Source organism: Schistocerca gregaria, chromosome 1 (assembly GCF_023897955.1).
Source record: "Schistocerca gregaria isolate iqSchGreg1 chromosome 1, iqSchGreg1.2, whole genome shotgun sequence".
Taxonomy (NCBI): Eukaryota; Metazoa; Arthropoda; class Insecta; order Orthoptera; family Acrididae; genus Schistocerca; species Schistocerca gregaria.
The window spans coordinates 383631783-383647931 of NC_064920.1; the positions used below are offsets into that span (position 1 = coordinate 383631783).

The 16149-nt window shown below is 45.7% G+C and overlaps 1 protein-coding gene across 1 annotated transcript in view; it reads right to left on the bottom strand.

Annotated features, from left to right (window-relative positions):
• The window catches only part of LOC126348475 (ribosomal RNA processing protein 36 homolog), an 87766-nt gene extending 72144 nt beyond the window's left edge, over positions 1–15622 (bottom strand). Inside the window, exon 1 of the mRNA XM_050002357.1 lies at positions 15374–15622. Coding sequence (XP_049858314.1) covers positions 15374–15403 — 30 coding nt within the window. The 5' untranslated portion in view covers positions 15404–15622. The remainder of the gene's footprint in view (positions 1–15373) is intronic.
• Positions 15623–16149: the final 527 nt, after the last annotated feature.

The following is a 16149-nucleotide window of genomic DNA, read 5'->3' on the forward strand; positions in this document are numbered from 1 at the left end:
GCAACACATTTAAATCAAATAGTTCACACAAGGATTCATAAGCAGGATCCTGTACCAGTCTTTTCTACCCCAGGAAAAAAAAACTGAGAAGGTACTGTGATATTTTTTATTTATTTTTTATTTTTTTTGCAATGAATACACTAACAGCCGGAAATGAAAAGGAGATACTGTGTGCAAGTAAAATAAGTGTGCTGACGTAGTAGACAATTTTAAGGCTTACAGGCTTCGTATTAAAGTTAGACTTTCCTTTGGTAAAAACTCTTTGCATGTAGTCTAAAATATTAGGTATCCTCTGACATTAGTTCATTTTATGAAAGACTACAGCTGTAGCACAGTGGCTGATGGGACTAGCTCTTTCAATTGAAGGTGTATGACTTCTGACCAATATTCACTTGTTCCCAGTCACTACCAACCTTAGCTTCCAATAATGTGTGTGAAGAGTATCTTTATTGGGCAACTACATATTTAAACTACTTCAAATTCAATTACATAAAATGTGTCTGTGACCTCTAACTCTGTGTTAAATCAGCTTTTGTTTTCGAGCATGTAGATGCACTGAACACTTCGCCATTTGCTATGACTGACCAGGTTAGGTGTGCTGAGAAAGCTAGCATAGATGGACTCCTGGATGGACACTAGCAGAGTATGGCGATAGTAGCACTGGTTGATAGCTTGTACGCTGCTCAATGAGTCAGTACACAGCAGAAATAATGCGCCAGGGCATGAGCGGATGTGTTCAGGAGCACACAATATGGTCACCAGCTCCGAAGTGAAAACACTGCAGCCCGCTGGCAAGGAGTGCTGTTCAATACGTCCTCCATGAACATAAGCAAAGCCTACATGACCACCAGTTATCGAGCCTTTGGTGTAAGCCACTTCAGAGCCCTGGAACCCATGTAGAATCGAGAGGAAGTGACAGCGGAGAGCTCCAGGGTTAACAGAGTCCTTAAGGCCACGTGAAATGTCCAGACGAAGCCGCAGCCAAGGCGTACACCATGAAGGTGTATGTGATCGAACCACAAGTAGAGGTGGTAAAGGGAAGGACTCCATTTCAGAGAGAAGGGACCGCACACGAACTGCAATCTTTACCCCTGACCTGGGTCGCCTATGCGGGAAACGGACTGCTGTGGGTGGGAAAAGGAGACAGTAATTCGGATACTCAGGAGAAAGACGAATGTGTGCAACATAACTGGCGAGCAGTTGTGCACGTCTGACCTGCAACAAAGGGACCCAGGCCTCCACCAGTACGCTGGTCACCGGACTCATCCTAAAAGCTCCTGTCACAAGTCGAATCCCGCAGTAATGCACAGGGCCAAGTAAATGCAACGCTGAGGGCACTGCCAAACCAGAAACCACACTCCCATAGCCAATTCTGTATTTGACGAGGGCTCTGTAGAGGCGCAGCAGCACAGAGCAATCTGCAGCCCAATTGGTGTTGCTCAGGCAATGGAGGGCATTGAGGTGCTGCCAGCATTTCTACTTAAGCTGACGAAGATGGAGAAGCCAAGTCAATCGAGCGACAAAACCAGTCCTAAGAATTTATATGTCTCCACTACATTGAGTGGATCATCATGAAGGTAAGGTTCTGGGTCCGGATGAATGGCACGGTGCTGACAGAAGTGTATGACTCAAGATTTTGTGGCTAGAGACCATGACTGCCCCATGTGGATGGCTCCCTGTAGGCGATGGTCAGCAACACCAGTATTGGAGGGGGGAATATGAAACACAGAAGTCGTCTGCATATCGACAGACAGCCCGACAGCTGCTGCTAGACTGTTAAGGGCCACTAAAAATAGACACACACTCAAAACAGAGCCCCGTGGGACTCCATTCTCCTGGATATGGATGGAACTATGAGAGGCACCAACTTGGACATGGAAAGTACGAAACGACAGGAGGTTTTGGGTAAAAATTGGGAGCGAGCCCCAGAGACCCCACTCATACAATGTAGCAAGCATATTATGTCACCAGGTTGTATCGTATGCTTTACGTATGTCAAAAAAGATGGCAACCAGGTGTTGCCCACTGGAAGAGGCTGTTCAGACGGCAGACTCAACGGACACGAGATTATCAGTGGTAGAATGATCCTGACGGAAGCCGCCCTGACATGAAGCCAGTAGGCCACATGACTCCACGACCCAACCCAACCGCTGACATTCCATATGTTCCAGCAGCTTACAAAGAATGTTAGTGAGGCTGATGGGCCGTTAGCTATCCACATCAAGAGGGTTTTTACTGGGTTTGAGCACCGCAATGATGGTGCTCTACCGCCATTGCGATGGAAAAATGCCATCACACCAGATCCAGTTGAAGATGAGTAGATGTTGCTTGTAGTCAGATGAGAGATGTTTAAGCATCTGATTGTGGATCCGATCTGGTCCAGGAGCTGTGTCGGGGTAATGTGCAAGGGCACTGAGGAGCTCCCACTCTGTAAATGGGGAATTATAGGATTCACTGTGGCATGTAGTGAAAGAGAGGATATTCCCTTCCAGCTGCCGTTTGAGAGTACAAAAGGCTGGGGGTAATTCTCCAGCGCAGAGGCCGAACGAAGCGTTCAGCAATGTGCTTAGCAATCACATTTGCATTGGTAGATAAAACGCCATTTATAGTAACACCAGGAACACCTGTTGAGTCTGGTACCCGAAAAGACATTTAATCTCGGCCCAAACTTGGGAAAGTGACACATGGCACCCAACGGTCAAGACATATCTGTCCAAACTCCTGCTTCCATCATTTGATAAGTTGGCTAACGCGGGCATGGAGCTGTTTAAAGTCTACGAGGTACTCCAGGAAAGGGTGCGGCTGTAGAGCTTGCGATGTTCCTTAATTGCGTCAGTGAATTCCGGCAACCAACAAGGGACTGCCTTAAGCCTCGGGCACGCTAAAGAGCAAGGGATAACGTTTTCTGCTGCACAAACAATTGTTGTAGTCATCTGCTCAACCATCACATCAATGTTACCATATGGGGGAGATTCAACGGTGACAGCAGAGGTGAAAGTTTCCCAGTCCACCACGTTCAAAGCCCATCTGGGCAGGTGTCCATGGGCCTGACGCTGGGGCAGTGATAGGAAGATGGGGAAGTGGTCACTACCACACATGTCATCATGGGCTCTCCAGTGGCTGCAAATTGATAAATCAATGGTCGAGTAACTACCATGAGCCACACCAAAATGCGTGGTGGCCCCAGCATTTAAGAGGCAGAGCTTGAACTGAGACAGTAAAGTTTTGACATCTCTGCCTCAGCCAGTAAGCACAGTGCCACCCCACAAGAGGTTATGGCCGTTAAAATCTCCCAAAAGTAGAAAAGGTTTAGGGAGTTGATCAATCAGTGCGGCTAATACTTTCAGGGGTACTGCACCATCTGGAAGAAGATATACATTGCAGATAGTTATTTCCTGTGCCGTCCTCATTCTGACAACTACAGCTTCAAGAGGTGTTTGAAGGGGCACAGTGTCACTACAGACTGAGTTTAGGACATAAATGCAAACTCCACCCGACACACTATTATAATCGCTATGGTTCCTGTAATATCTCTTATAGCCACAGAGGGCAGGGGTCCGCATTGCCAGGAACCACATTTCCTGAAGGGCAATGCAGATAGCAGGTCTAAAGCTTAAAAGTTGCTGTAGCTCAGCCAGGCAGTGGTAAAAACCGCCGCAATTCCACTGGAGGATGTTGTCATTATGAGACTGGGAAGGCATGGAACGTTCAGTGAGATAGTTTAGCCTCAGGGTCACCTGCTACATCCGACTTATTGCCTGAGCAGTCTATACCCATTGTGTCTTGAGTGTCTGGAGAGATCTAGGTCCTCAGCGGATGACAAAATCTCCATCCCTTCCTCAGACACAGAGCTTGTAGGTAGTGGTGGTGTGGGTGCCACCACAATTTCCTTGGTAGTAGAGGCTTTCTTTTTGGTTGTCTCTTACTGCTGCTTGGGTTTCCCTGGCCCAGTCTCCAGAATTGAGGATGAGCGCGAAGCCCTACGCCCAGCTGCTTTTGGGCTCTTCAGCCACTGGTGGGTGTTATTTTTCCCACTAGCAGCAACCTGGGAAGGGAGTGACCCAAGAGACCCCTTCCTAGCAAGAGAAGCTGAATAAGACTTACGTTTCTCTGGCTTATAAGTGGAGACAGATGTCCCCGATGGTTGGGGGGGGGGGGGGGGGGGGGGTGTTGGCCCCAAAGTAGTTGGTGTAGGAGCAACAGGAAGGGAAATGCCCCCAGCATCAAGGGGGCAAGTGTAGTCTTTCAGCTCTGAGAGGTGACTGAGGTTGGCGGAGCTGATGGTGCCAGAACTGCTGTAGCGGCGGCATAAGACAATATCGTTGGTCCAGGGTCTTGTACTCCATGACTTTCCTTTCTTTCTGGAGAATCCCGCGGTCTGGCGAGCAAGGCGAATTGTGCTCTCCACACCTGACACAGATCGGAGGTGGGGCACATGGAGTACTGGGATGGGCGTCCACAATCTCAACATGCGACACCAGAAGTGCAGCGGGAAGACATATGGCTGAACTTCCAGCACTTAAACCAATGCATCGGGGGAGGGATAAAGGGCTTTACATCACAGTGGTAGACCATCACCTTGACCTTCTCAGGCAATATATCACCCTCAAAGGCCAAGATGAAGGCACTGGTGGCAACCTGGTTATCCCTCGTACCCCGGTGGACACGTTGGATGAAATATACACCTCGCTGCTCATCGTCAGACTGCAAAAGAAGGTCCCTGTGAAATATGATACCCTGGGCCCTATTTAAGCTCTTATGGGACGTGATGGTTATGGAAACATCGCCCAGCTTGTCACAAGTGAGTAATGCCCGTGACTGGTCAGAGGATGCTGTTTTGATCAAGACTGACCCAGATCCCATTTTGGACAAGCCCTCCACCTTCCCAAACTTGTCCTCTAAATGCTCAACAAAAACTGAGGCTTTGTTGTCATGCAAGATTCCCCACCAGCTCTTGAATATACAAGGTACCAGGGCAAAAAAGATCTGTTGCCACCCTTAGCCAGACGTTCCTTCCAGGGAGGGGAACGATTTGAGTTTGTACTTCTGTGCAGTGAATTGAATTCGTGAATGCTTAGAGACTACTGGTGTTTCACCACCAGCAAGAGATGGACTACACTTCATCGCATGTCAGCCGCCCTGATGCCACCCACTCCGACCAGGGACCCTCCCTACGTGTGCCACCCAGCCACAGCAAAGGCCACCTGGCAGGATGGCCATTGCCGGGAGTCCCAATGTCCCAGGGTGACGGGCATCTACTCCTCAACATACGTGGGGAGTTAACGGCACAGGCATCAGCAGAGCGATCCCTGTGTGGCCAGGGAGCTACAACCAACAGGGTACATGGTGGCCCCACCAAAACGGACTGGCTGCCATGCTGGATATCAGGTGCAAAGAAGCCCATTGTCATTGTCGACGCAGAAAGCAACACTGCATAGTGCTTGGTGGAAAACGCTCCCAGGAAGGTGTCCTTGCCCAAGAGACGGAGAATGGGCAGGACAGCAATGCAACAACGAGAAAGTGTGCTAAAGATGTCAATGCAGGTTGGACACAATGCACCATGTAAGGCGCCCTTCCCCAATTGGCTCACTCTTTGGGGAAAATTTTGAAGAATGGAAGTCAAACCCTACAGGGGAACATCACATAAGGCCAAAATGTGAGAGACTCCTTTTAGTCACCTCTTATGACAGGCCTATTCTAATCCCCGGACCTGCAGGGGAATAATCACCCAAGATGCTCCATTGTGGCCAGTTGCTGTGCTCCCACTGAGAGGCACTCTGCTCTCGCAGACCAGCACCTTAAACGTATTACATGAAACCTACCCATCTATACAAAAGATACCAACAATTTCCTCTACCAACTCTCTGCAGTTCCTGTCCCTTTACCAAACAGTGCCCTGCTCATCACTCTTCATGCCACCTGCCTGTACACTAACATTCCTAATGCCCATGGTCTTAACACTATTGAACACTACCTTTTCCAACACCTGATAGATTAAAAGTCAACAACCTCCTTCCTACTCGCCATGATCGTCGATATCCTCACCCACAATTACTTCTCCTTTGAAGGCTTACCTACAAACAAATCCGGGGTACGTCTATGAGCACCCACATGGCGCCATTCTACGCCACACTATTCATGGGCCATCTAGAGGAATCATTCCTAAAAAAACAGAATCCTAACCCCTCACCTTGTTCAGATTCACTGTGGACAGTTAAAACTTGGGCACAATGTGTACAAATTGGTGGGGCAGCGCCACTTAACAAATGACAATGGCTAAAAAGGACCATTGGTCATGCCAAAGGGGCACCACCTTCTGACAGACCACAACAGAGATTATCGGAGGGAATATAGGTACTCGCAGGCTGAGGTACGAGGACTGCAGCCTCGTTTCCTGGCAGATCGACATGACCAGGAACCCACAGAAACACCACACTGGCTCCAGCAAGAGTGAGCAAGTGACAGTTTTCGTGGACCTGCTGCACCAAGGGATGGGCAGTGTACAGCGTACATAGACTTTGAAGGTCTGAGCAGAGGACACAATTGAAAAGGCTGTCTTGCCAGATGTATTCCATGACCTGATACAAGGCGAAGAGCTCATCTGTAAATACTGAGCATTCTGCTAGAAGTCGATATTGAAAGACATGGGTGCCAATGACGAAGGCACACCCATCCCCATGGTCAGTCCAAGAGCCATCAGTGTGCACAAAGATACTATCACAAAGGTCGTCAAACTGAAGGCGATAGAGCAAGGCTGGAGTAGTGTCCTTAGGAAGCAAATGAAGGTCAAGGTTAACATGGGCCGCTACACGAAGGCAAGGTGGTAAAGGGTTCACACCCACTGGGAAAGTTGCAGGTAGTGTGAAGTTAAGCCACCGTAGCAAGTGCCGAAAGCAGACTCGAGGAGGTAACAGAGAATAGGGACGTGCCCCATACTGGCAGTCAAAGGCATCATCATCAGAGAAGGAGGCATAGGATGTGTAGCCACACATGGCAGACAAATGGCATGCATACCTGCTGAGGAGAAAGTCACAGTAGTAGCACAGTGGTAGTTCAGCAGCTCCAGTATACAGACTCTCAACGAGGCTATTGTAAAAGGCACCCATACAAAAATGGATGCCATGATGGTGGATAGTGTTGAAATGGCATAAGGGGGATGGCGTGCAGACGCATTAACAAAGCACCCATAGTCAAGTTTTGAATGGACATGGGACCAGTACAAATGGAGCAGGGTGGTTCGATCAGCAGCCCAGGCCCCAGGAAGTACCGCCGAGGGCACGTAGGACATTAGGAACCGCGCACAGCAGGCTGCTAGGCATGACACATGGGAGACCCAAGAGTGTTCCCTATTGAGCATGAGCCCCAGGAATTTAGTATTTTCAACAAACGGAAGGGCAACACGCCCAAGATATAAAGATGGTGGGAGAAACCACTTGCTTCACCAGAAATTCATAAACAGTTTCGTCAGTGGCAAAGTGAAAGCCACTGTCGATGCTCCAGGAGTAAAGACAATCAACACATTGCTGAAGATGCCGCTCAGTGAGACAGGTCCGTGGAGAACTGCAATAAATGGCAAAATGATCAACAACAAGAGAGCCGAAGATGTCCAGCAGAGGACAGGCCATTATAGGGTTAATGGCGACAGCAAAGAGGACAACATTCAGAACACAATCCTGATGCACACTGTTTTCCTGGATAAAAGTGTCCAACAAGGCAGAATCCACACGCACCTTGAAAACTTGATCTTTTAAAAGTGCCTGAAGGAAACAGGGCAGGCGGCCACGGAAGCCCCATGAGTAAAGGGTACAGAGGATACCAGTTCTCCAGCAGGTGTCGTAGGCCTTCTCCAAATTCCACAGAAAACCAGTCAGGACATGGGTGAACAAAGTAACAAGATGGTCAATTGCAGAACGCTGAACTGTGTCAGTGAGGTGCGAGACTCAGGCCATCATACCAGCCGGACATAGATCATACATCCTGTCACCTTGCAAACACAGCTGGTAAGAGAGATGGGGCGGTAGCTAGAAAGAAGGTTTTTGTCCTTACCAGGCTTAGGTGTGGGTATGACGGTGGCTTCATACCAGCACCCGGGAAATGTACCCTCTGGTCATATGCAGTTATACATGGTAATAAGAAAGTGCCTGCCCACAAGAGGAAGGAGGTGCAACATCTGAATGCGAATGGCATCTGGCCCTGGGGCGGAGGATCGCAATGAACTCAGAGCATGATCTAGCTTCCTCATAGTAAAGGCAGCATTGAAGCACTCACGATTCGGAGAAGAGAAAGGTATCGCCCTTACCTCCTCCACTCGTTTCCGATGGAGGAAGGCAGGGTGCTAGTGGGATGAGCTGGAAACTTCCGCAAAATGGTGGCCCAAGGTGTTGGAGATACCAATAGGGTCCACGATAACATTGTCAGGCCAGAAATTGGGAATGGATCTTGGTCCCAGGGAGTCATAGGAGGTTGTCCCATATGGCAGGGGAAGGGGTGAAACTGTTAAACAAACTAGTGAATGAAATCCAGCTAGCTCTTTGGTATGCCGAAGGACAAGACGACACTTTGCATGCAACTGTTTATAATGAATGCAGTTTGCCATCGTAGGATAGCCATTAAAAACACAGAGAGCACATCTCCACGTGTGAATTGCGTCACGGCATGCCTTAGTGCACCACAGTAATGGGACACTTCACGGTAAAGAGGAAGTGTGGGGAATGGAAGAATATTCTGCGGCAGTAAGGATAAAGTTTGTGAGATATTCCACCTGGTCATCACAAATGGAGAAATCTTGTTCTTTGAAGGTCGCCAGGGAGGAGTAAAGCTGCCACTGGGCGTGCGCACAGATGTGGTAGGAGTCAGTAAACGGATAGCACACAGGAAATGGCCACCCAAGTAGGCGTCAGAAAGAACGGACCACTCAATATGATAGGCAAGCTGGGCAGTGCACAAGGATAGGTCCAAATGGGAATAGGTGTGCGAGGAGTCGCAAAGGAAAGTGGGTGCTCCAGAATTAAGGCAGAAGAGGTTAAGTTGGTTAAGATGGTCAGCCAAGAGGGCAACTCTCTGAAAGGTCCTGGGAGAACCCCAAAGAGGATGATGCATATTAAAGTCACCGAGTAGCAAAAATGGGGGAGGTCGCTGCCCAATAAGCTGAACGAAGTTTATCCTTGTGACATCGAATGACAGGAGAGGTGTAAATGGCACAAAGGGAAAACATTAAGTGAGGAAGGAAAAGGCAAACTGCAACAGCTTGAGGATGGGTAGTCAGGGAGATGGGTTGACTGTGAACGTCATCCTGTATGAGCAACCTGACTCCCCCATGAGATGGGTGGGAGTACGGTGGGGGAGGGGGACTGGGGGCGGTGAGGGGACAGTGAAAGGTCAAAACAGACCGGGAAGAAATGCAAGAGCACAAGGCCGTCATGAGCACGCAATACTGTTTCCTGAAGGCAAAGTAAAAGTGGCCCCTGTGATTCTAAAACCAGCCATAAATACTCCTTGTTGGATAGAAGGCTGCAAACATTCCACTGGACGAGAGTCATGATGGGGAAAAATGAAGAGGTGTCATCTCTGTGGCTGCCGAGTGCCAACCTGCAAAGACTTGCTGCTGCAGGGCACAAAGGCAGGAGGATCCTGCTGCGTGAAATCCACAGAAGTATTGGCTTTCTTCTGCTGTCGGTCTGGAGAGTCCAATGCAGAAAAATGGTTCGTTGCATGCCCAGGTGACATGGAGGCCAGCTGGGCAAGGATATGACGTGGCGACACCGTCGAAGAGGATCTTCGAGTTGGCAAAGGAGAAGACTGTTTGACTTTGGTGAACTTCTTCGAGGCTATCAGGTTAGAGGAAGACTCGGGTGTTAGGTTGGAGAGACTGAGAAAGTCTACACAGGAGTACTCGGTGTTGTTAGGCTGGAGAAACGGAGAAAGTCTACACAGGAGTACTCCTTCTGTCCTTTCCGGCCTATAGGTTGTGTAGCTGGTGGCTTCACTCCTTGAGGCAAGAATTTGATGGTTTGTTGCACAGATGGGCAGGGGACAGCAATGCTACCTTGACAGCAAAGCTACCTGGGTGATTTCACAACCTCAGAGCTGAATTTGAGGTCACATATCTGTGTGACCAGGTCCTTCATGAAACAAGATGTAACAGGTGCAGATGGAAGAACACAGGGTTTGCGACTTGCCAGTAACTTGCGAGCAGCAGGGTAAGGCACACTTTCCTTTACCCAGATCTCGGACAGTCCGTTCACCAAGATACACAGGACAATCCCGAAAGGAGGCAGCATGGCCACCATTGCAGTTGATACAGAGGGGAGAAGGATGTGGACAATCGCCCTCATGTACATCCCTACGACAGGTTACAAATTTGGCTGGGTGTTGACAAGATGTTCTAGTGTCGTTGAAACAATGACACTGGTAGCAGTGCATCAGGTTCGGAATGTACAGCTGGACTGTGATAATTTCATAGCCAGCTTTGATCATGGACGGCAGCACCACTCCATCAAAAGTGAGCAAAAGAGTGCGGGTTGGCACTAAGGAGGAATGTACCTTTTTCATTACACAATGGATGGCAACGACACCCCGATCAGAGAGGTGAGACTGGATTTCGGCCTTGGTTAGAGCATCAAGCAGCCTGGTGCAGATTACACTACGTGAAGAATTCAAAGGTCTATGGGCCTCGACACGAACAGGGTAGCTGTGGAGACGTGAGGCAGCAAGCAATTGTTGTGCTTGAGGATCAGAAGTAGTCTCCAAAAGCAAAGTGCCATTCGGTAAAATGAGAGCAGGATTTCACAGGGCCAGCAATTGCATTAACACCTTTCTGAATAATAAACAGATTTACTGTGGCGAAGGACTGTCCGTCTTCAGTATGTGTGACCACGAGGAACCGTGGTGCAGCAGAAAGGCTCTTTGAATCATTAGCCCCATTACATTTATGTTTTGTAGACATTGATTGACTCTTTATGAGGAAATCCCCCATGACTGCCAGCATCTCCAATGGCTCGCTCCTTCCAGGTGCGGCGGCCCTCTTCACAATGGGGGGCACCTGCCTTAGGTGATTGTTCACACCTCAGGTCACACCTGAACACCTAACATAGGGGCCAATTGGCAATTTGGGAAGGTTGCAGCTCAGGCCATCACCCCTCCCTGGGCCTGGCCTGTATCAGGAGGTATGTGCGAACCCTACCTGTTGACCCGGGGTTGGGAATTACGTTACCGAATCACCTGTTGTGCGACAGATGCGTGAGCCGGCCTTCAGGAGCGCACAGGGAGTATGAAGAAAAGGAGGAACCTCAAACACCAAAGCGGAGGAATGAGATGAGAAGGGAAACAAAGAAAGGAAAAAGGAGCAAAAAACAAAGGTGAGATTGGTCTTACGTCAGCGACAGAATGCAGATGATTCCCAATAACATCCCAGACATGTTCCCCAAGGGAGGGAAGAAAGACATTTCTGCTATATGGTGAGTGGCAACTTTCCTTCTCATAATATTGTTACATTCCTTTCTGGATTTTCCATTGTTTGATTGACTACAGTGACTTTCTTTTGGTAAACTTATGTGCACAGTATATTGATTAAGCAGGGTAATGGGAAATGGAGGTAGCGCAGACAAAAGAACCAAATTCACTGAGATGGAAGGTTAAGCTAAATGCGAGATTCTCTGGACAAGATTCAGTGGCAATGGTGGACATAAAATTGGGTCAGCCTATTACCAAGCACTAACACACACAAATTATTGTAGAGAAAACCTCAGCTCACTTATACACAAGTTTCCCAATCATACTGTCATCACAGGAGGAGACTTTGATCATCCAACACTTGACTGGCGTAACTGGACTTGCAAGAGGTGGGCATAGTAAGACATCCATCAAAACAATACAAAATGTCTTCTCTGAAAACTATTTATAACAATGTTATCAATGAATGGTTACTAAAGTATGAGGGGTATTCATAAACTAAACTCCAATGGGCTGATTAAATATTTTTTATACACAATCCACACTTATACTACTTCTCAAAATATTCACTATTCAATTGGAAAACGTTTCTTACTATGAAGTCAGCTTCCCTTCCTGCAGAAGGGTGTCACCTGGTGCTTCAGACAGTTGTAGACACTTTCCTTTAGTTCATTGTTGGTCATAAAGTGCTGATTAGCCAGCCAGACCTGCATATTTGGGAACAGATGGAAGTTGATTGGTGCCAAATCTGGACCATAGGTAGAACTCTGAAAACTCTCAAAGTCGAAATATGCAATTTTATTTTGTTTGATTCACAGAATGTGGTTGGTCATTGTCATGAAGGAGGATGAGTCCTTCAGTAATCATTCTGCACCGTTTGTTTTGGGGTTTCATGTGAGCCTCACAACAAATTTTTGATACCACACCATTCTCACGCATTTATCCCATGTAATTCATTGTCAGACCAAATGACGGACCACATTGCACAATTGGTGGGAGATGCACTAACTCTGTCCATTTCAATCGCCTGCTATTTACACACAGACAAATGCAACAGAAAACTGCAGTATGACCTTCACAGTCTCATTTTTCAACAACACAAGCACCGTGAAGTTACATGCATTTGTTATTTTTAGCCAATCAAGAGCAATAAAAACAAAAATAAAAATATCAGTTTCAGTGAACTGATAAAGATGTACATGTAAAGGAGGACAGATGTTCAAGTAGTCCACATCTTTCATGGTGCCTTCAGTCACTACCACAGGTCCTATGGAAGCCCAGGCAAATGTCCCCCATAGCATAATACTTCCCCCACTGATGTGCAACTCTGACACGACACACATTTCATGCAGCCATTTGCCTGGATGATCACCAACCTGGTGTAGCAAGAAAGATGACTCGCACAACCTGGTGAAATGTTTCCATTGACCCAGAGTCTAATCTCGATGATCCTGAGCTAATTGTAATTATATGTTTTTGTCACATTTTCGTCACATCTGGCACATAGAGTTTTTCAGCCTCCATGTTATTATATGAGGCACAGACCTCCAACATCTTGCTTCCTACTTGCGGTTTCACCATCCTTTAACCACTTTCCACAAAAGTTCACAATAGTAGCATGCAAACAGCCATGTAGCCTTACAGTTTCCAAAATAGTTGGTCGAGGTGCTGGCCATACAAATCTGCCTTATGTCAAAGTCATTTAGATAAATGGACTTTCCTTCCTTGCAGCTCACATCATCACTAGAATGTTTCTCCATTAATCTCTGTTCCAGTTGCGGACTTTTCTTAGAATGTTATAAGCATGAAGTGCCACAAGGCTGCATTCAGTCTGCACAATAGGTGTAAAACAAACCAAGAGGCTGTAAATAGAGAGATGCAAAATTAAACAAATTTAGCTGTCAAAAGAGTAATATGTGAAACATTCAATGGGCACTGTAGCTGCATCTTCGGAACGATCTCTCACAGAAGACAAAGAAATTCTGCTCATATATAAAAGCTGTCAGTGGGATCAAATGTTGTGTCAAGTAAATTAAATTGAGAGTGGAAAAACAAAAGTAGAAATGCCAATCTTCACTTTAAAATGTTCCTTTATAATGCAAAATTCGAGAATACTTCCCCTCTTTATTCCTCATACAACTGAAAAGATAAATGACAGACACTCAGGGACATGGTGAAACAGCTAAATTTGGACAAATCTCCAGATCTTGTAGGAATTCCAATCAAACTGTATAAAAAACTTGTATCTGTGTTAGCACTTTTTGATCCATCAAACAAAAAACTGTGCCCGTGGTTAGAAGGACCCATGTGTAACATTGTCTACAAGAAGAGTAGCAGAAGTTATCCACAAAACCACCATCCAATACAGCTGGTACCCACCAGTTGTAAAATTCTTGGATCCAACATAAAGAGAGATATACAGGCATCAGGTAGTGGTCTAAGGCACTTTTCCATGCTTAATTTCCATGTTCTAATATTTTACAAACGGCTTAGCTTCCTGAGTTATTTTTTAAGATTTTACAATCAAGTAATGATTGCATTGAAGACGTGTCTAACATTATAAGGTGAAATGTTTTGGATGATGTAGTATGAACCAAAACAAGAAGAAATTTTCTAGTAAACATAGTCTCAAAAATATCTACCTAAGACGCATGAGCAGTTGTTCAGCGAAGAAACGTTTCACAGCAGCAAAGATAGACAAGTGCTCATAGCTGTTGAGTTATGCACTTTAGAGTGCATAAATTAGACACATTTTTTTCTTGTTTTGTTTATACTACCACCTGTCAAAATATGGAAAACAAATATCTTGCAGCACAGTATCAAAGATGAAGACATCCTCATAGCTCTTTACGTATCCATTTTCGAGCCCATGTTTACTAGAATGTTTTGGATCAAATGATCATTCCTATTATCCTCCTGAATAGTGACCATCCTCCTAAAACACCCTGTATACAAGCAACATAGAGTCACAGAGTGGAGGAAATTCCACCACCAAAGGACAAAAAAAAAAATTCTAATTTTTATTTAAAAAATGCACTTCGATTTTTATGGTAACAAGGACAAAAATAATACTGTACAAAACCCTAATTGTTACACAATCCAATTTTTTCACAGTCATTCTAGCCACTGCAACAAAGAATTTCCCATCACTACAATTTTAAATCTTTGTGACTGCCTTCAAAGACCCCACAAAACTAAAACCAATGCGACAATACACACACGCACACACACACACACACACACAACTCAAGAAACAGTAAATAATTGTGGTGTCTTTCATATATATTGCACATTTATGAAAATCAGTACTTAAGAATCAACACAACAACGGTCAACAAATCTATGAAGCATCAACTCTGGGAAGGATTTGCCCTGCAAAATTGAACAAATTTAGCGTGTAAAACGAATATACTGAAGCTCCAACTAAGAGTATATATGTAATCAACGCGCTGATGTTAGGTTTCTGGCATGCAACTCATGAATATATAATTTTGACACAACTGCGAAGAATATCATCATGCGTTAGCATTATCATCAGAGCTCACAAAATCTCCATATGTACAGTAAATCATCAAAAGTGTTGACGGACACATACGAGCATACTGAGCGGACTATTATATCTCTGAATCCTATAATGTATAAGCACAATGACTGGTCGTAAACTGCACAAAGTGTAATTTAAAGAGCAAATAAAATCAAACTCATGATTACTTTCAAATTCTGTATCTTAACATGAGACACTAAAATGACCGTTTCGTTAAATTTATACAACTGCTGTTATATGGGTGCTTGGGCGTAAATTAAAACTTTATTCAGGTAATATATCATCTGTTTGTGAACTATATTCTGCCTTTTTTTCAGATTGTAAGCGATAGGATTTATATATATACACAATGTAGGAAATACGAATAAAGCAAATCACCCTTGTATTTTCCTCCTCTGCTTCCTCCATCCTGCCCCAACAGAACTACAATCAGAACACACTTTACGACAAGTCAACAACAGTCTAACGTTAAACATGCTCTTTCGACAGTGTATTGTGTACAAAACACAGCAGAGATGTTTTTGCAACACTTCCAAGGATGTTCGAATACTTGACCCATAGATAGTGTTCTCTATATTTTGGAGACCACTGCCATGGAGGTAGAATTTTTACCTCTATGATCACTGCCCATAGACCATCGTTATGGTCTATGAGTTGACCCATTCCTTCCACCGATGTTGCCACATTACCCACGACGGCCGACAGATTTCGATAAAATTTATGTTTTTTCACTTACTCCAATGAGTGGAATTGTACATTCTTCTTGTGTTAAAGTCTTCTGAGAAACATTCCTTTCTTCCCGGACCTCTTGGATCCAGACGGCTGTTAATTTATTTCCTTGTGATACCTGACGATCTGTTTGGGGTAAGTGTTCTCACAAGAACTGAAAATATGTCCAAACATAATAATCTCCTCTTAGTAGACCGATTAACAAGTCACGTCACCCGGAATCACCTTCTACGACACTAGCCGTCAACGAGCTGTCAAGGAACGTCACCGTCAGTGTCGTACTGGACGTTACGTCAAGTCATGTAGTCTTCACCCAGGTACTGAACTGTGTAAGCGAGATTATGAAATAACAAACGTGACACAAAAAAATCTCAGTGTAGTATCGGAACTGAGGAACAAACACAGATAAAATGTATTAGTGGCTA